The following is a 22254-nucleotide window of genomic DNA, read 5'->3' on the forward strand; positions in this document are numbered from 1 at the left end:
CCCCCCCCCCCCCCCCCCCCCCCCCCCCCCACACACACACACACACACACACACACACACAATTAATAAAACAGAGAACTAGAAAAAGCATACAAGAGAGATAAAAGACATGACAGTAAACTGATTATGTGGTGTATCTTTTGATGGAAAGCCACTCAATGGACCTTGTGTTGAGTTTGTTTTGTTAGCTACTGTTTCCAAAGCCAAGAACCAATCTAAACTTTTAAGCTTGGACAAAAAATGTAAAAATGTCCATAAAGTGCTCAGAAATATGGAACTCTAAGCTAATCTACAATTCAAACTGCATTCTTTCATGCGATACGATCGAAAGCTCCTGAACAGCTATTAAATGGACTTTGTCGAGCCGTTGTTTCGTCAGAGTTAAACTTAATTGTCCTTATTTAGTTACAACCTAAATTAAAAATAGCAGCAGATTAAACTCCCTGCACTAACGAGGCAGCGGGCACACTCAGAATTTATGTACCATACACAGCTGTAGTTGTCCACATCTCATCTGCTGCAAATATCAAGCATGTTTGAGGGACTGGACATTTTGGAGATTTAGGATCGCTGATCTCTACAGAGCAGGTGGCAACAAGAGATTCCAACATGTGTATTCTGCATACACATCTGGAACAAAACAGGAACCAGTCCCATCACACCCTTTTTGGCTGAGTGGCCATATATTGTCAAGCAATGTGTGCTTGTTATTCTTTTGTTGCAGGTTGCATGTCTATGAGCTGCGAGCAGTCCAAGCTAACAGTGATGTTCCTTTTTCATATCGTCTATTCTTAAGAGTTTAATAGTTTTAGAGCCTTGAATACGCAAGAAAAACGCTGAGGTTTAGATTAGATTTAGATAAAGCCCAAGAAGAGGAACATAAGTCAGCGTAGCAGAAACGTTTCTTCTTTTTCGCTGATTCGTTTATGAGGTTTATCTTATACGACCCCACCACCCAACACAAAAGACCCCCGGGTTGGGGAAAATGCATTTAGACCGTTTCCTGCTGAATTATATCAGACATAAGCTGCCTCAAGAGTCTTGCTTTGATGGAGACACAAACAGGTGCACACATACACACATGCACACACCCTAACACGCACATTATCACCTAATAATTAAAATACCTGCAACTCAAATGAAGTATGGGCCATGTAAGGAGAGAGTTATAAATACAGAGTGGATTACTACTCCTTAGGTCACTGGAGGTGTTTTGACTTTCTGCTGTCGAGGTGCGTGGACAGAGGTGAGATGGGGGGGGGGGGGGGGGGCTCATTTAAAAGTTACATTAATCACCGTCTGGCCACATCAAAATGGGATAATCACCTGCAACTGCTCAAATAGAAATGGCCTAAACCCAGGGGAAATTCTACCTCACTCTTTAATTGTTTGAAGCCTTTGACGGGTCTGTTTAATCTAAGATTAATTTATGCGATTTTAAATAACTCTATGTATGATTAATACGCTCAAAAGAAATTAAAAATAGTTTGAGGCAATTATAACAAGAGACTGGTCATCACCTCATTAGAATAGTGTTTGTCAGTGTGTGTGTGTGTGTGTGTGTGTGTGTGTGAGAGACAGGGAGAAGGGTGAGGAGGTAGATAGAATAACTAGGTCTTTACAGATTTGCATGCTAATCACTCGCTCCCTCTGGAAACTGGCTGGCATTGGTTGGTGTGTGTGAACAGTATGTGTGCGTGTGTGTGTGTGTGTGTGTGTGTGTGTGTGTGTGTGTGTGTGTGTGTGTGTGCGCGCACTTTGGTCAATCAGAGTGCAGAGGAAATGAAGGGACTTTTCTCTTAGGAGAGTTACAATGCTCTAAACTTAATGGTCCAAGCAACTAATGCTACTTTCAAATTTATCTGCTGCTTTCAAAACTGTTTGCACAGTGAGGCAGCACTTTCTCCTGATAGCCACCTGTCAATGAGCCGCAAAACTAAATGTTAGCCACTGAAATGGAAAGAAGTAGAAAAAATAAAGGTTGTAAAACAAGAGAGCCAAGAGGAGAACGAGGAGAATCCTTCTCACGGCCCAGTTTAGTCCCCAACCAAGTGTACAAAAGATGTCCAGCGCGCAGGATTCATACTGGAGCGCGCCGATGAACTAACAAATCCTACTGGCTGGTAGTCCAGACCAACAGAGGTAGTGAGCAGTGACCAGGAGTGTAACATATGTAGACTGAAATACTGTCTCAACCTTACTGACATTCTTGGTGTCCCTGAACCTTATAAGATACCAATTAATTACGGTCTAACTTTTATTTCAATGATTAACTGACCATTTAACTCAAAAATAAGACAAAGTCGTTTCAGCTAAAATATTCAATACAGTCTAATTTCTTTTTACACCTGAACAAAAAGAATCCTTGATTTAGTCAAATCAAATACGTTTTATTGACATAAAAGGAATATTTCCTGTGCCAAAAATGATTTTTTTATTGTATAAGAAGTGTCATTTTGAATACAGCTCTCATTCAAAATGACGTGACTGAACCGTTGTGCAGCAGTACCATCTGCAGTCCCTGTATGTGTGAATGGGGTTCATGTCAATGAAGACCCATGGGTGCAATGTGAATACATTTGTCAGCAAAGGTGCTGACAGGAGAGTTTAGGGAGGACGAGAGTGATTTGGCACAAGTCTGAAAAGAGACAAGAGATGATACGTAAGCATGCATGTGGAAATCCTTTTCGCACATGTAGCGATGTAAACACCTATTCCTCAGACGCTAAAGCTGCTCCCAAAGTTTGAGACGCGATAACTAGAACTCATGCAAGACTTCACCCCCATAAAGTATTACCAAAAACAACCCACATATAGATGATGAAATCTGCTCAGAAATTGTGTCGCAAAACAACGCAATATCTTCAAAAATGTTCTTTAACAGAACCATGAAGACATAAAAACCAAGACAAATAAATCTGCTAAATTATTGATCCAAAATGAATACTCAGAGCGTCTGCCACATTCTGTGGATGTCCGGTAAATATCAAGCACCATGTGTGTTGCCTTGTGACCTCCAGTGCACCGCATGCCTCATCTCATAGATGCTCGTCTCAATAATGGCTTGTCACTCACTCACTCACTCACTCAGTCACTCAGTCAGGGACGGTAGGATGTCTCTGCTTTGATAAAACAACATCTTAAACTACAGTTTATAAAAGACAATAGTATCATTGCGGTAAGTTGACACATCCTTGTTGTCTGACATGATGAATAAATGAAAATAAATGGAATTATTAAATGACGGGGCAGTTTATGACCGCTAGAGTACAGATTAATATAAACTAGTCAGGGCGTGTTTGTTAAGAACAAAAATGTTTTTGTTACTGGACAAAACTTGATGCTACTCAGCTTCTATCTGTGTGTGTGTGTGTGTGTGTGTGTGTTTGTGAGTCGAAACTAGATTTAGGGACAGTCAGACACAGGAGGGACTTCCTTTGTGGAAAACCGTGGGGCTCATCTGGTGTCTCCGGGGTTGAAAGGGGGCTACGAAATGTGAGCGTGTGTGTATGTGTGCCTATGAATAGAAAAGCAGAATAGCATTGACAAGGGTGCTAAAAGGCTGTGTGAAGGCTGCTGGCTGGGGAACGAGGGATGATGCGAGGGGGGCTGATGAAATGTCCATCAAATCACAATCAAAGAACATAAGGGTGTGGGATCATCACTTTTGTTTTCCTTTTCTTTCATATGCACACATTAAAACATGCAAAAACAAGCACATAGATACACAAAATACTGTCACACCAAAAACTATATTTTCTGTCTTTCTTGCGCTAAAGCTAATTAAATATGTCAATAGGCGCTGCACACAGACCAGGCCTCACACGTTGAAGGAGAAGAGGGAGGAGAAAGACGGCCTCTTTAGAACCAAAAGCAAGAAACCTCAGACAGGATGGGTCATCACCAAATACTCTGAAGCCAACGTCCTGGGAGCGCGCCAATGGAAAGTCTCCTCAACCGACCAACGTCATTAGCTTATGATGACAGGATAAGGTGTCCACAATGAAAGATGCATGAGTACAAGGGGAGACAAACACCCTCAGTTTCCTCTCTGATGGCTCACCATGCGGTTCTTTACTAATGGAAGAAAAAGAAGAAAGATCGCTTACTGATACCAGTGAGGTATTGATGAGCTTGATACAGCCAGACAGAGCTCAGTTAGATATTTATTCTTTATTAATTAACATCCACCAAAAGGACAAACAGATTATGAGTCATGGTGTAAATCTTCAGCAAGCCACTGATTAACTTCTGATCGAAACTGGGATGGTTTTCAATTGATCGCCACGACCGGCCGATCACTTTCATATTTCTCTCACACGCACGCACAATATACAATTTTACTTAAAGCTACGCCCGTGTCTGAAATTCGCTGGATTTTAGATGACTGACATTGCTGTTTTTTGTGTGGTTTTTGAGCAACAATGAAATTTAAAAAAAATTCGGATTTTACTAATTGGTATAAATGAACAAAAGTTTTATCTATTTTTCTAATATTCACCTTCTTCACCTCACAAAACACACCATCTTTCTGCCCCCACCACACATGCAGCTGGGCCTGTGTTTCCATCGGTTTTCACATTGTTGGAGAAGAAAATGACATCATTTATGTCAGAGACAACTATGTCATTCTTCATGGTAGCAAAGTGCAATGCACGCCTTTTTGCATTGACGTTCAAAACCTCCTGCTGTAGTGCACCATATAGCCATTACATGAGGGACACACAACTCCTTCATGCTACTTCTCATTAGCTTATTGTTAACGGATAATTCTCTCTGTATTGTCACTGTTCTCTCTCCCTCTATTCATGATAGGAACATACTGTAGCATTAACACCAGACAAATGTTTTGTCAGGTAAAGTGATGAAGTTGAACGGATTAGGATGAAATATTAATAGTATGCACATAGCATCCAGTGCAAGTAGTTGTAGCACACTGTGTCAAGCTTCAGGGACAGAACCCATCAAGAGCTTGCATGCAATCAAACAGCAGCCCTTTAAAGAACGTCTAATAGGATAGAATCCAAGTGAAAATAATGACGTTAATAAAAGCTGTACCAGTGATTAGAGAAACCACACGCTGAAACCTGATGAGCAAACTAGAGCTACTAGGTGAGTTTGTATGGTCATAAAACAACATTATTTGCTCAGTATATACACTATTGTGTGATGTTCCCACATTACCTTTAAGGAGGAATGAGTTGCAACTGAGAGCACTACGGCACTTTCAGTAAAGCAGAGGGAGAGGAGAGAAGGAGAGCTGTGGCTAGCTGCATTAACATACAGATAGAATAGGTAAAGAGTTTTAATGTACTCAGGAGGCTGGGGGAATGGGGAGGTGGAGCGAGAGGTGGGGAGGAATAAGGGGAAGAGGAGGAGGAGAGAGAAAGACAATCAGCAGGCTGGTGCCACAAAGGCAGGCATCCATGACCTTATATCTCAGTTCAGAGGAAGAAAATGAAAGGCCTACAGGAGGACGGAAATATAGGTAAAGGAAAGACGAGAGGGGTGGAGAGAAAGGAGGAGTAGAAAATAGAGAGAAAGAGGGAGAACGGTGGACATTTTAAACAGAGCACAGGGAGCACCGTAAATTTGAAGGAAGTGGGGCAGAGGAGGAGGAAAGTGAGAAAAAGGAGACATTGACAGGAGTGATGATAAAGCAACCATAAAGGGAGGAGAAGCAGTGTGTGGTTGGTCCAGAGTCCTGGATCCATCCATCCATACATTTTCCTCCGCTTATCCGGGGTCGGGTCGCGGTGGCAGCAGGCCAAGCAGGCTGACCCAGACTTCCCTCTCCCCCCGCAACATTTTCCAGCTCATACTGGGGGATCCCGAGGCGTTGCCAGGCCAGCTGGGAGATATAAAGTCCTGGATCCATTGTGGATAAATCGCGTATTCATCGGTGGAGGACTAATATCGTCTGAGAAATATTGGTACCCGATTTACGGTGTGACCCATGTGCATTATTTTGTGTTGGAATGAAGCTTTGGTTGTGAAACCAGGTCATGAAGGACACAAGAAACAAGACACTTCAGTCTCTCTTCAAATATTAATTTTCACTCAACACAAACAATGGAAGTTGTGTTCAAATTAAGGTGAACAGTTACAAAAACTAAATTGAGCAGCACAACACAATCGCAAGTCTAACTTCCCCAACAGTAACAGTGCATGGTCTCTCCTTCAAGAGAGCCACTTCTGTCTGGAGGCAAGAATTCACAGCGAGTGTCTAGACAACATTTCCCTTTACTCCTCCTTTCTGGTGTGAGACTGCGAACACACAATCTGTTAGCAGCTCTGCATTTACACCCTCCAGCCCCTCGCCCCTCCTCTCTCTGTGGACCGAACTGTCGCTGTCCTTGGTCCTAACACAGAAACCGCAGCTTGTTGCAACTCTTAAAAGGCGGTTTGTGCAAACTGCTGTGGTCTTGTGTGCTAATGCTAGAACAGAGAAAATCACCCAATATTGGGAAGGAAGGCATGTGGTGTGGCTTGTGTACCACTCATTGACAGGAAGAGCTGGGACTAAGTGGAGTCTTCTCCGTTATCTAGAAAACTCTACTGTACAAATAATCGTTGGCTTTGGTATTTGAATATTAATCAATTTGATAACTTACAGCTAACTTATTCTCAGACAGGAAGTCTTAGCCAAGTGAAAATCAACATGAACTTTTTTTATTTTAAAGCACACACACGTACATGTATGTACTATATTAAGCCAGTTAGAGATGGGACAACAGGCTCATGTTTTTAGACTGTTTTTACTTTTGTTCATACTTTTCTATATATTTTTGTGGTACCCCTATCTACACGGTGGCATCTCTCGCACTGTCCTGATGTGATAAAGATGATTTAATATTCAGACCAGAAAGAGTTGTCCCTGAGCGGGCTTCATCTGTTGCTCAGAGTATTATATTTGGGTCAAAGAGAACAATGGAGCCGGGCTGTTATTCAAACGCAAGATGTTTTGCTGAGGCATCACCATACAGACCTTTACAGAGAGTTTGATTTGTTATCGGTGGGATTCTGTTGTCCCAATATGCTGTAACTTAGTCCTCTTTGTATGCATTCTTCACTCTCACACTCATGTACTACAAAATCTTCTGGATTTCAACTATACAATTTTGAAATAAAAGCTGATTCATCTACATACAATACTCAGATTATTTAAATGTTACTTAATTTGTGTGAATATTTGTTGTAATCCGTTGGTGTTAAATGATTAAAAATCATTGTGCTGCTACCGTATAAGCTCTGAGAAAACGGATTTATGGATTTTTGAACTATGCGAGTTATTTCCTATTGCGATTAGAAATGTTATTATTTCAGTGAGGACATACTGGATAAGCTCCACACTGACGGAGGCTATTCAATGTAACCTGAATGTTGTGCCGGCTATAAAATAGAAACTATTCATGTAAATGACAAAGGTGGTGTTTAATAAACCGGAAAACTGACCAAGTGATTTACATTTATGAATAAAAGAAAACTTTGCCTCTACATGTCTCTAATTTTGCAGATGAGACATGAGGTCACTTTGGTGACAGCAAACCTTTAAGAATTTGAGAATGAATGATGTTCAGTACTGTTAGATGTTAAAACGATGTAGTCGACATGGACACACTTTAACGTTAAACGCACAAAGACGGGCAGACACACACTTAGAAATAATTTCCCCTCGCTGAAATTTTCATTACGGTACAAAACTTAATTTTGGTAAATAAAATTGTTTGACAGACTCTTGTACAACAGCTAGGCCTGATTCATTCAGGGTGAAACCGCAGTGAATTTAACTAATTATTGCTGAAGTAGGTCTCAGTCCTACCCTCAAGGTTTCTCATTGGCCCCTCGCTGACATCTTTCATGATAGGCAAAAAGTTCATTGCTGTTGTTTCCACACAGCAATCACAACTTTGAGGGTCCTTGACCCAAAACACCTCAATCACTGCATAAAATACAATTGCATATTCCCAAAGCTACACACATACTGTAATATAATTATGTTTCATTGAATTTTCATCAGAATGCATGAATATAACCACCGTCTTTACACAGTTATTCAAAACTTATATTCTGTGGTTGGAACTATTCAATGAAAGTTTTGTTTTAACTTACCATAAGGTTATTAGGGGCAGGCCTTTCTTTGGGTTGCCGCCGCATACTGAAAAAGAGAGACACAAGCAGAGTATATCCAGCTACGATTCAAACTGTGTTTGTAAACGTGTGAGAGACTCTTCATTTCAACGGCATCATTTTCATTTGCAGATGAATATTCAAGAGGAGCCTTTTACGCCACAGAATAAACTGAAAGAGAGGGCTCGATACAAAAAACACTGTAGCCTAACGACACAGCACATGCAGTTCAAATAGAATCATTTAATTAATATTTCTAATTTCAATTATTCGATCTTATTACAGTTACCACATTCATTCAGAGGATGTATGCGTGTGTTTCTATGAGTATGTATACTGGGGACTTTAAAGGAACTAGTGCTGGGGCCTGTGTGCAGTTCATCATGTAACTGGTTTATGTATTACAAAGATTGGCCCATGACCATCTAAGAATAGCCTGTGAGAAGATAATGCCTGATCTGCACCGAGGCAGGGCAGGTACCTCAGGCTGTCCTGAGAGAGAGAGAGAGAGAGAGAGAGAGAGGGGTGCCCTGTTTGAGTAAATAAAGCAGGCATGGGGGATAAACAACAGATGGTACAGCTAGCTAGTGAGTGTTGCGTGCACACACACACATACACACACACGCACAGCTTGCGTGTGGTTTGGGTGTGTATGTCGATGTTTGTGCAACTGTAAAGGTTACAAGAGGCTAATGAATCAGAGGCAAACACAGGGTAAACATTGTCTTTGTCCTGTTGCATGAGATGAACCAATCATTCCTTGGCTTTTTATTCAATATCAGCAGCACTGAATATCATAGCTAAAACCATTATAACCACAGCGCATTAACACACAGGCAAAGGTACTTAAATCCCATTGTAGTTCTATTATACCATTGATTCATCTACCATCATTTTGTTCATCTATGTCAAATGCAGCTTGTGGTCTTTGTAATTGTTCAGTCTGGCTCTGTGGGGCTCAGGTGGCCGACTGTGCCACACATATTAAGCTATTATGAGCTACAATCACAAACAAATGCACAATGCAGTCAACAGCCATTGCAAACAGACACGATTCCATTTAAAAGCTGAAGATGTTAAATTAAATAATTTCGGTGACCGTCCTTCTAGAAACAAAGCATATTAAACAGTAACTGACTCACCACTGAGTGATGAAGTGAACAAACTTCTCACTGAACTGGCCGACAGGAAATACTGGAGGATCCTGTGGAGAAGAACAAAACTATTCAGACAACTAGTAACATTTTAAACTGGGGCTCTCTGCACTGACTGAAGGAACCTGACACGTAACTGCACGCGAGTTAAATGAAAAAATAAAAAATAGATTAAGGGTGGTTTACATTAACAGGGATATGAACTAAGATTAAGGTCAGACATAGTTTAGATTAATTTAGTTTCCAAATATTAAAACTAATTTAATCCTATCTGTGTTGGGCAATTCAATTAAACACTAGATTAATAAAACACAGTTTTAGGATTTTGACCAAAGTTAAAAATATGTTTAAACCTCCATAAAGAGCTGAATTGGCAATTATAAAACTTTGGTTTGAAACTTATTTTTCTCCTGGGAAACTGTTAAGAGGACTGCTTATGATGTAAGACTAAATTAAACCTGATTAGTTAGATAAAATATTTATAAGTTGACCACATTTATCCACTAGACAAAGCGAGATAAAGAAATAAGTTGAACAACATGGCCACCACTGAAACACAGAGTAACATCATAATAGAGCAACAACAGCAGGATTTTCCAACAATCTTTAGTGCATATTAAAAAAAGACACGCTCCCAAAGGTGCCCAAGTTTTATTAAGATCAACACTAATTATACAACTGACACAACATAATGTTCAGAGTATATAACGTTGAAGAGTCTGGATTCAGTGGAGTTCACAGTTAAGTACCTTTTTCTTGTACGAACACTTTTGTGCTTGCCCACCTCAAGGCTACACTCTCCACTCTTCATCCTCTGTATTCATGGAAGCATTGAGTGGTGATTGGCAGTCAAGTTAATGTACAACACCTGCTGGCTGACACAACATTTGTCTCGTTGGGTCAACCAATCAACAAAGCCGGCGATTCAAAAGGTGAAAGTGCAAATGTGAGAGACACTGTTGTATAATAAAGCTGTCATGGTTTGGATTTCAAACACCATCATGTTTCCATCAGAGTTTGGCTAAAGTGAGAGGATGGCGGCTAGACAACGTGATGGCAATAACAAGGTTTGGTACAGTAGGAAACGGACGGTTGTTTGGATCTACTTTATAATCCTGTGGAGAGAGAAAGTGTAAAGCTTTAAAATGGTACCAATCTCAAGAGATACCTGAAGGTGCACCTGGAAGCAGAAACTGGGGTAATTAAAGATGTTATAAACTGTGTTAAGCCATTCAGATGAGTTTCTGAATGGTGGAGAATGAATGAACTGGCTATTATATTTTACAGCACATCATTTTTAAATAAGCAGCATTTTTTTTAATTTTTATCAAACAACATTAATCATCAATTATGGCAACTGAAGCTAGAACCAAACTGTTCAAACTACTCAAATGTTCATAGTTCTCTTTCACTAAGAGACTAAAATTGACGTAAAATATGAGGGTGACCATATTTGACTAAAACTTACTTGGACATTTCGTCTCAGAACGACTAAATATTGCTGCCAAAATGAACACTATGAGTGTGTTTGTGTGTGTCAGGCGTGTGACATATTGTCAATGGAGGGTCTATGAACCGTGTCATGTAGAACAGCTGGGCCAGACTGCCCCTCACCTCATTACTCCATCCATTTCCCTAATCTCACTGTGCTTCTTTCCTTTTGCCGGTGGTTAATACTTACTTATTTTACCCTTAATATCCTTGGAGAAAAATCTCGGACCACTGCATAGAAAACGCCGTCTCAAATTAACACCTGTATTCTCTTTTTTTTGTCTCAATGCCAGTGAACTTCAGAAGAGAGCAACGAATGAAATTGTGTGTGGAAAGCACAGGATTAGCGTTTTCATCTTTTAAAATCTTCCTATATGTGCCAGATTGTTGAAATGTAACATAGTGCATCCTGACGCACAGCATGTGCACAAGACAGATGTTTACCTGAGATACAAGAGGACGATACTATCAGACAATATCAAAACTAAGTTGACCAGTGAAGAGTAGGTAGTTAAGACCTACAAGATGTACAATATGCATAAATACAGAACAAAAATACACAAAGTACTCAGATATGCACAAAAATCATAAAGCCTGGTTTCACAACCAGGCGTTTATTCAAATGCAGGGAATTAAACCTCTTTACATCTGAAGCCCTGCTGTGCCATTAAAAACACCTCTGGGCAGTGTTCGCTATTCCTTAATGCTCTGATCGGCAGGCTCTCGCAAAGCATGATGCATGAACCCATTTAAATTAACAAAGGAATGGGTTCCCTTCTAATCTCACTGCACTTCACAGTGCTGCCGCCGCTTGGATGAGCAATATATCATAGCGCACACACACACACACACACACACACACACACACACACACACACACACGATTGGATAAACTGGGCCCACAGTTTGCGTAAAGTGTTGCCTACACAAACTCATTTATGTGTTGTGTAGGCTCTGTATCTGATGCAAAATCTCTCTCTGCACTTTCCCCACATATTTGCCTTTTTGCAGGCACAAACACATCTATGCATGTATTCATGTCTCCAGCTAAGAGGAACAACGCTAAAGCTTTGATGTGGCAGCAGGCAATGGCACAAAAGACAAGCAGGCTGATGAAAGTAACTAGTCTGCGTGAATTATTCCTCTGGTGGTCAATGCGCTGCGCTATGAGACAGAACACACACTACGAGGGTACGAGGGTACAAGTAAATATACATGTCATTGCCGTGAAGCAATTATTAGGCAAAATTAGATCAGTAATTACAGGCTTGAAACTAAAGTGGGAGTTCTTTATTAGTGGAGCCACTTGCTATTCAACACACATTAATGGCACATTAATGAGGGTGGACAGCAGACAGATGGTGGGAAGAACTACAGAGAACTTCCTGTTCAAGACATAGACTGAATAAGGCGAGCATGTTTCTCTGCCATTCACTAATACCAACAAACATTTCATAAGATGCACCGGATCATAGTGTAGCGTATTTACATGCACTTAAATGGAGGATAGCTAAATTAACTGAAATTGAACAACCACGGGGTTAGGGCTGGGCGATATGTATCTATAAAAACAATATAGAAATGTCTAGCATTTATATTTTTTCTATAGCAATGTTAAATAACCAGCAGCTGAAGTGTGTTACAGCAATATCTACGTCAGTTGGTCGACACTTTACGTTCTGACCCTTGCATGAGGGAGCGAACCTGTTTTGCCATCATGTAGAGCAGCGGTTCTCAACTGGTCTGGCTGCGGGACCCACCATCACCCCTTAAGCCGCGACCCAAAACAAGGAAAATTTTAAACTTCTCCAATGTATTTAATGAAAAGATGGTGCAGTTTGAACCTGAGCTGAAATTGTCCTCTTTAGTCGTGGTAGTAGGGAGCTCTCTTGTGCAGATCAATTGTTCCTGTCAGTCCCCGTCCCACACGTTTCACATAAACGAGTAAAACTGTTTTGTTTGTTATGTCTGTAGATTCGACCATTTGTAATGTAAAATGACCACTTGCCTTAATTTGAGCTGTGGTCTGTTGTTTGATGTCATCCGACATGTCTTCAATTCGTCTACTTATAGTGTCATTTGACAGAGGTATAGTTTTCAGTTTATCCTCTGCTGATATTAGCATTACAAGGCATTAACGCCAAATATTGTTATGGAGTGTGAATAGACGGCACTCCACTGCATAAAAATCCCCTTCAAAATAAAAGCACAGGATTTGTTTTTTTTTCAGGCAAAGGCCCGCGACCCACTGAAAACGGGTCCGCGACCCACCACTTGAGAATCACTGATGTAGAGGGCACAACATGCAGAAACTTTCTCTTAAGTTTGCCTCATGCCGGTCCCCATTATAGGCAAGTTTGGAGTGGAGGCTATCCGTTGTCAATAACTGGCACAAAATGCCTTTTTTCTCTTCTTGAGCTTAATGGACTAAAGACTACAGCACACAGAAATGCGTTTATGTACGACATAAAGAAGTTTATAGAAAATGAAATAATTTATGGAGAAACTGTGCACACAGCCAGATAACAGATAATAATTAAATGTATAGCGGCAATTTTTTACTTGGTATCTAAACAGGTCAGGCCTGTTTAATAAGACATAAGCAAGGCCTACATTTATTTTGAACTGTTATGTTTATTTTGAACCAAAGTTCTTAATACAATTTGTCAAGTATGTGATTGTGGACAACTTGTTTTTTGGATTATTCACAAAAACTTAGACACTGTTTCTCGAAAGAGATATTGCTTTTGAATTTTTAAAATGTCATTTTTAAACTGGCTTGATAGTGCTAGGTATGTGACAGAATGTGTTGTAATTTAGGTAAACAACCTTGGAAACGTCCATCTGTCTGGTAAGCTGTGACTTGCAAACACTTTTTCTTTGTTACATTTTATTTTCTACTGATGTCATGATTTTCAAGGTCACTTCTCCTTGCCACAAAATATATTTCAGAATCTTTGTTCCTCTGTGTCGGCACCTTGAGATTTGAGATTCACCCGGGAGAAAATCCTCTGTATACGTTGATGTGTCTACCTTAAAACTGTTCTCTCCTTATTTATTTGGTCTTTATGGTGTTTGTGTATGATAGAAAATGAACAAAAAAAGAGAGGCAGACTGTTACACTCCACCCCCCACCACACACATACCTCTAGCTACAATAATATTAATGATCCACTCACAGAAGCCTATTACTCATTCGGCCATTAAAGCAACTTTCAAATCCACAGTGGATAAGTCACACACAATATCAAAGCATCACAGACAAAGATATAAAAAGGTATTTGGATCACATGTACAGTATGTACTAATGGGCAATACTCACTACATGTCAATGAGTCAGATATAATTGATCACATCTGCCATGATGTTAAAGTCAGGTGTGCGTAGTTCAATTAAAGATACCGTAGCTTTAAATTAATTACTCTATGTTATCAGTGGAAAGTTCACAATGCCTCTAAATTCTACAAGTTCTACTATAATGACATTAAACTTTCTTTGTAAAGCACTTTTCAAAACATTTGGCCAAGCAGTTGCATTTTGTACCAGCTGAAGGTGTGAGAGAGTTATTTGGCTTAAATCTGAATACAACAAATACTGTCATACACACTGTCAAATATTACACCTGGGTTTGAGACAGGACGCTAAGATTGGGATAGACTTTGGAGGACCCGAAAGAAAAGATTTTAGATTTGGGAGCCCTCGGGAAGAACACAGTTTCTTATTTGATCAAATATGTGGTAACTTGCATACTTTTCCAGAACAGAAATCTGAACATTGGCTGAAGCCAGGTTCAACATTTGTGTTTAATTGTGTTATTTCATTAGAGCCAACGGTTGTTATAAAGAGATTTTTGGATATCTCTTTGTATCACTCCATGAATCAGAAAATAATATATAAAAAAAAATGTCAGAATATAAATATTGAATCAATTATAAATATTGAAGTAATGCATTATCTAATGCTAACCTTTGGTGAATTTAGGAGAATCTACAGACAAACTGAATGAAAAGAAACACTTTAATGTGTACTTTGGAGGATGTATTTTCACTAGTCTAAAAGAAGACAATGTTATGGAAGCAAAACAGTCCAAAAACTCAAAAATGAACAGTGCATGAAAAACACTGTTTCTGCCCGAGTTGTCTTCCCTTAATGAGGTTGTGAACTTCTCTGGGTATTCTACTGCACATACATCCTAACTCTAGTGCAGTCCTCAACCTTTAAATTCTATGTGAGCGACTTCCATCTTTCCAAAGGGTGCTTATGCTCTTGTCTCTTCCTCTGAAGCACTGCATTAGCTGGGACAGTAAGGCAGTGCTGGCTCGCTAGGGACAACATAAATGTTCTCTCGCCTCAAGGGGAGGAACAGGACAAGGCACAGGAAAAATAGTTTTGAGTGATGCCTCTGTCTAGCTGACTAATGAACAGTTCAGCCGGGGTCAATCCATTACAACCAAAAGCATTTAATTATTAATTACGGCCAAAGCTATAGGCAGTTAAGGGCAAGTGACATTGTATGTTAAATGTGTGATATAGCTGGTGGTTGGGGTGGGGTGTGGGGGGGGGGGGCTGGTTTAGGCTGCAGAGGTATTGTGGCTTTTCTTCTATCAGTGCACGTCAGCAAAGAACTCAAAAAAAGGAGAGAGAGGAGGGGAAGGTTGTGATTGCTGCTTTTGATGAAAAAATAAGCAGTGTGAGCTTACGCATTCATGGACACCGACATAATAAAATAGCTTGTCCATGCATCAAGTAATCGAAAACTGTGTGTGTTTGTGTGTGAGGGGACATGAGAGCATTTCAGAATCAGATGTAATCTAGGTAAACTCATTATAAAGAGCGTCATAAATACGGCAGACATCACTAAAACTAATTTCATCATATACTTCTGTAATGTGTTTCCGTCTATTTTTCTTTTGCTGGGGTTATTCCAGTGTTACAATTAATTACAAGCAAAATGTGAAATTGTTTGATTGAATGAAAGATGAAGTGCAGGAGCAAGTTCAATTTTAAACAAAGAAAAAGAAGGGCTATCCGTTTTTACAGAGTAATAGATATTTTGGTTACAATGACATCTTGCAAATTATCTACATCAACGTTTTTTTGTATCTGTTGCTGCTTTGTTTGTTCATCTTAGTTATTTTTGCAGATTCCCTTTTTTGTTTTTGTACGGTCCGACTGTATTTATATGCGTGTATGTTTATATGTAGTGTGTATATTATGAAATTAATGTGTTATTCCTTTTTTATAGAGAAACAAACCCTGTGCCCATAAGAACCCATAAGAATAGTCCTGGTTAAACAAATGCTTTGGTATTGGCTCTGTAGTGCTCTGAATTCAGCTTTGTTGCTGTATATGTTTGTGTGTGTGTGTGTGTCACTCATGACAGGTCCAACCTCTACAGTAATGTGCGTGTGCATATGTGTATTGCCTGAGGCAGTTGCATAGGGTGAAGGGTTGAGTGAATGGGGAGCAAAGCCGCCTGAGTGGTTTGCTTCATTAGGAAACAAAATATAAGCTTTCCGGGCCATTAGGACTGACTTTAGATGCAAAAGCACATAAGACGACGACTCACCTCATCAACGATGCATTGCAGTAACTGGAGAGGCTGGAGGAGGAGAGACACAGGGAGATGAAAAAAACATGGCAGCCTACAAGGAATTTCTTGGCAATAGGGAAAATCAATAGTGTGATAAAAAAAAAAAAAAAAAGTATCTACTTAAATTAATCAAATGCAGCGAGCTCAGGCAAAGCAATCCTTCAGCTCCTGTATGTTTTTATTATTCCATAATGGCACCTAATGTGATACCAGCAGTTTATCCACAATCTAATATTTCATTGCAAAAATGCAATTTTAGTGTTTTTTTTTTTTACAAATGAGAGAGTCAACCAAGAGTAACAGACTATAGTGTGGGAAACCTCCATTTTCTTTATTTCTATTCTAACGCCATAAAACTCACCATTAAAGATCCTTGATTTTTCTGAATCTGTAGGAAGAGACAGAGAAGAGGGGACGAGGCAATATGTAATTAGCGTGTCATAATCAAGACGTCGCACTTGGACACATTATGATCACTAGGAGAAAATTATTGCTTTCCTGTTGGCAATTTGTGAGTATGCGTTAACGCCATTTACATAATGAAAACACACAAATGTTAATGGCCTTGTTCTCATTTGTGGAGAATGGGGGTAAAAGATCCGCTAATGCTAATTTTCAGAGTAGTACTTTATTCATACCCTCCAGGTTATCTAGATGTGCTGGGATAACTGTTACAAACAGCAAGCTTTGTAATGAGCATGCTCAATGTGTCGATTTCTCAGGTGCAACACTGACAATAAAGCGGCCCGGACACGGTAAGTTACCTGCATAATGATGGCAATAGGGCCACCGGGAAAAAAAAAAAAGAAAGTGATTTGAGAGGGCATCTTTAAAAAGGTGCAGAAAAAAAAATCACCCCGGATAACTAGTGTTGGGCTTGGCAATCACAGGAAACAAAATATAGAAACATACATCTTAGACATTCTATACTTATTTGATTTACTAGATGCACTTTCGATGGACAGTCGAAAGCAAAACATATGAAAGGAAAAGAATACGAGCTAGAACAGGAACTTTTAATTTGGAAGATCTAGACTCTGAAGATGCGAGATACTGTCTTTTAAAATGTGACACTGCAGCGAAACTATAAAAAGCATTTAGTTTCCCCAAGTAAACCCCCCAGGGCTGAATTCATTAGAACAATCAGTTTTAATTTCTAAAAACCTAAATTTATACCTCCATCATATACACTAAATTATACAAGCCCTGAAAACTAAGCTCGGCTGAACGTCTAAGAATGTTTGGTAAATAAATTGCTCATTTCTCCGGATCTTTTGACAGTGCATTAGAGCACTTATTGATTCACTCAATTAAATACAGGTTTTCACACTCTGCAAATACCAAGAGACTCCTAAACTGCCTCTATATCCAGTTTTGCCTGATTCAGACACATTAAAGGCAACTATGGAAAACGAATTTGTTCAGAAATAATTACTAGGACAAAATTGCATGCTGCTCCAGGGGTTGAAATTGGATAGTGGGAGACTAACTTATTCAAGCATAATTGAGCACTTATTCTTCTTGTACGAGGTAGCTTGACCACATATCAAAAAGAGAGCTTTAAAAATGCCTTCTTATCTTTCCCTCCTAATAGTCTCATCACTGTGGGCTGATTATGTGGTCGACATACTGTATATCTGCATGTTCGTCCTGAGGGCAAACATTGCTTAATATGACATTTATACTTAAAGAATTTCCAATAATTCATTTCTTCACAGTTTCTTCTGACACCTGGTCAAAGAATAATAAACTAATGTATGTTCGACAAGCAAGGATGTTGTGTTTGTTGCAGAAGGTGTGAAGGGACCCCCGTCCTATAGGACTGTGTATCAACTGTATGTATCACTAAATGACAAGCTAGTTGTGTAGAACATCGGCTCTGTGTGTCTCTGAGCTGGAGAGCCCTGATACAAGTGGCTTTGTGATGATTTGTGAGCCACATCAAGATTGTTTTTTTTTTTGTTTTTTTTTTAAGTATCACAGTGGGCCCGGAGTGATAATAAGAAGTCACAATTTTGAGATATCAAATGATTTCTGTTCCTTTCAAGAGCCATTCAATAAACACTTCTAAAAGATCAGATGACTGGTTCCCTCCTTAAGAATTTCAAAGATACTTCTTCAAAGGTAAGGAATTGGAAAACTCATACAAAAGGCTCCCTTTGTGATAAAAACCATCAATTTCAACAAAGGTTAACATGCATGTTTGGGTTAGTCAGGCAACAAGGAGATATCGCTACAGAAAAGGGGGAGATGGAGAGAGGTCCTTTTCTCAGTTCTTTTCTTTAATATTAGTCACTCTGTTAGCCATGCAGGGCAAAATGCAGCTCTTCTCTGATTTCCCCCAAACTGAAAAGCCTATTTAGCCTTTTACTTACCTGTTTGTTTTGCAATAGAATTAGTTTTATCAATGTCAAAATACTACATCTTAAAAATAATGTATTAATAATTAGCTCTATAGGGAAGCCATATACAAGGTACTCAAAAATGTTTTGGTGACAATAACTATCATGGTGATAAATAGTGAGAGATGTGGGGAAGCTTTACATACCTAAGACAGAGAGGGAAGGGTCAATATTCTTTCCAGATCATTTGTACACTAATCTAAAGCCTACAAGGGAAGCCTAATACACTAACTAATTACTTAAAGAAGGGCATGTTCCCATGGAAAGTATAAACCAGTTTAAAGCTGGCATAAGGGGCTGGAAAATTACCGCAAACATTGTTTACAACACACATACAGTACATAGTACTGCGACAACGTTTCTGTTGAGAGGAAGAAACAAAGTAACAGGGAAAGCGTCTGCGCTGTTTGATGGATGCAGTGATGTGTAATGGAAGCTCCTGAAACGTATACACACAAATAACTGACGTGGTATTTCATCCAAAGATTCATTCAAATCTGTGAAAAAAATGTGACAAAATACAGAGAAACAAAAAACAACCATAGAGCAAACAAATCAATCAGAAGCAATAGCGCTGGCGGCTGTATACACATCACATCAGGTCTAGTGTCTTCAAAGACTTTCAGAGCGAGCCGTGCAAAAACTCCATTAACTCCCGACAAAGGACGCAAATGAATCCTGACATGTGGTGAAGTGGATTTAAAGAGACCTTCTCTAATCATGACAAACATGAGGCGATGATTCCACTGTGTGTGCATACACAAGAGAAGGAATGAGGGACAATGCATCAACTAACCGCAAATAAAAGCAAATCATGAACACCTCAAAGCCAAATTCAACTTTAACAACTCACTCTGTATTTTGCACAAGTCTACAGTGGAAACTCAGATGCCGCTGAATCTCTTCCAATCTCTCTCTCTCTCTCTTTCATCTTCTCCAACTTCTCCCTCAGTATGTGCTAAAATGTTCTCTGTGAAGTGTAGCAGGGCTTTTTTTTTTTTGCACAGACAGCTGTGCCAGCGTCTGCAGAAATGACAGCTTAGGCCCGAGGACCTTGGCTGGCTGCGCCTGACGAGCTGGATCCAAGCGCTCTCGCCACACCGCTCTGCTACAGCCTGCAGGTGAACTGTCTGCAGCACCATATGGAGTTAGGGGAAAATTAACACTGAGAGGAGGAAAGCTGCGTGACAGTGGAGAGCCTAAACTACCAACTGAGAGGTGTTTCTAATATTTTGTCTACTTCGTTTTTTATAGATGAGGTTAGATTAAAACAACGTTTGCAAAAATACACTAACAATTAACATGATAATGGAAGCATTAAATGAAGGAAGGAACAGTCATACCCAAGGCTGTAATCATACACACACTCCGCACACAGATTGATCATCAAGTGAATAGCTACATCACAACTGTAATCTCACAACCCATTGGCTCTCAGTCTGATGACGACAAGCCTCTGGACGGAACGGACGATACCTCTGGGGTTCTGGCGTAACCAGCGGATATTCACGCAAAGACTTCCTTTTCCGCGCGCCACTGTCTACAATACGATGAGCAACTTGAGATACGCAAACGGAGTCGAGACGTCGTTTACGACAGGATAGTTTCACACGTAGATGGTTTACAAGCAAATCTTAGCTCATAAAAAAGCGAAATAATCGTCAGTTTCCGACAGTTTTCCTGAATTCAACCAAAGCCAGCTCAAACGTGATTGGTCAATACTACTCGGACTATAAACAGAAACCATAACTCTTCCGATACCAAAGTCTTGCCACGTTGTCAACAGTTTCTGGATTCATCTGCAGATTTATAGCGATTATCACAACTGTAATTTGAGGCTGTTTATTGTGGAAGTACGACATTAGGCACTGAATTAATTCTTGTAAGTACACATTTGGGATTCTCTCAGCACATAATAGATAACATTAATAGGATAACATACTTCAAGTGACAGTAAGTGACATTAACAACCAAAACCCTTACGGCCTAAAATATGTTTTAGTTCAGTTTAATGCAGGGATGCTGAGATTTTAAGTCTCATTTGATTTTAGACTCCAATGTTTAAGAACATTCCCAGGAAGAGTAGTCGACCCTTGGTAGTGCAGTGGTGGTTACATCACACTTTTTTAATAAAACCACAATGAAGTTAGATTTGACTGATTGAGCAGTACGAGTGTTGCATTCATTAGCCCGCAGGAAGATCAGATAGAAAATGATCAAATGTGTTCAATACGCAGAACACTGTCAAGACTTATTTTCAAAGCATCATTTTCACACCATCACACTGTAATTTAAAGAACAAACTCTTCATTAGATAAAATCTGTCCCATCCCATTTTGTGGAGGCAGGTGGCCAGGAGGTAACCTAAGGTAACCATATTTGGATTGCTCCGCTAGAGATTAGTGAGATAAACCCATCTTAAAAGGGGCTAATTAAGACCTGATGGGATTGGGAAGTCACTTCAGAGGTCGGCAATTACATTTGAGCAGGATTCTAACTTAGTGTAATGAGGGGAAAAAAGGAGCCCAAACAGTAGATTCATACTTTTAAAGTTGTAGAAAGTAATACAGATGACAGAAGACTATGTTTTGAGGTGAGACCTCTTAGTCTCATTCAGGGATTTTAAACATGATTAGTGCCTTTCTAAAAATGTTGTTGACGAATAATTGGAGAGCTCATCGAATAGACTATTTACTTACGAGAATGTTTAAAAAAGGTATAGAATTTTGTTAATCATCTCATTAAATCTTATGAAAAACAAACAAACATTTGTTTAACCACTGAGGACATAGTTACTACTGTACACAGACTAAACAGTTTTCTTGCAACATGAATCATCGCAGTCAAATACCTTTTAAAAGTTCTGCTATGTTTATGGTAGAAACAACTAGCCTAATAAAGAAATAAATTAAACGCTGACAATAACTCACCTGTGGATAGGGGAACATGCCGAGCGCCAACTGTGTAAAGAAGAAAGAAATAATAAGAGCTGCAGGATATTCTTCTTGAGACATTTGATATAATACAAACATCTGGGAAAAGGTTCATTCATGACGGCCTGTGCAAATATCTGCAAACACCTGTGCAAACGAATGCAATACAACCAAACAGACCCTTAATAACAATAATAATGCTTACATGGTCAGCTTAAAATGAGCAATTGGTGGAACTTGATATTCTAATCTTATGCTGTGGCTCATATTTTACACATGCATTAATGTATACATGCCTTTCCATTGCCAGTGTCTTAATGACATAGAATTCTGCTAAAGCCACCGATGCGTGCAGAACTTGAGACTTTCTGTCTTTGAGGTAAGCTTAGTGCCCACCTGCTGATAACACTTCCTCATCAAACAACATCAGCTATTAGTTAATAACCCCCCCACGATTACCACCTGCAGAGAACAAAATAGAGGGATAAAGAGAAGCAGGACGGGATTGTGGGACGCTTGTATGTAATGTGTGTTATTTGGGGTGGGGGGGG

The 22254-nt window shown here is 39.6% G+C and overlaps 1 protein-coding gene across 1 annotated transcript in view; it reads right to left on the reverse strand.

The window, feature by feature from the left end:
* The window catches only part of map2k5 (mitogen-activated protein kinase kinase 5), a 50306-nt gene that overhangs the window by 5932 nt on the left and 22120 nt on the right, over positions 1-22254 (reverse strand). Inside the window, exons 15-19 of the mRNA XM_031848770.1 lie at positions 21701-21810; positions 16730-16756; positions 16345-16377; positions 9273-9334; positions 8113-8158 (exon numbers count right to left, since the gene is read on the reverse strand). Coding sequence (XP_031704630.1) covers positions 8113-8158; positions 9273-9334; positions 16345-16377; positions 16730-16756; positions 21701-21810 — 278 coding nt within the window. The remainder of the gene's footprint in view (positions 1-8112; positions 8159-9272; positions 9335-16344; positions 16378-16729; positions 16757-21700; positions 21811-22254) is intronic.

This window comes from Anarrhichthys ocellatus, unplaced genomic scaffold, assembly GCF_004355925.1.
Source record: "Anarrhichthys ocellatus isolate YVR2014 unplaced genomic scaffold, GSC_Weel_1.0 scaffold8, whole genome shotgun sequence".
NCBI lineage: Eukaryota > Metazoa > Chordata > Actinopteri > Perciformes > Anarhichadidae > Anarrhichthys > Anarrhichthys ocellatus.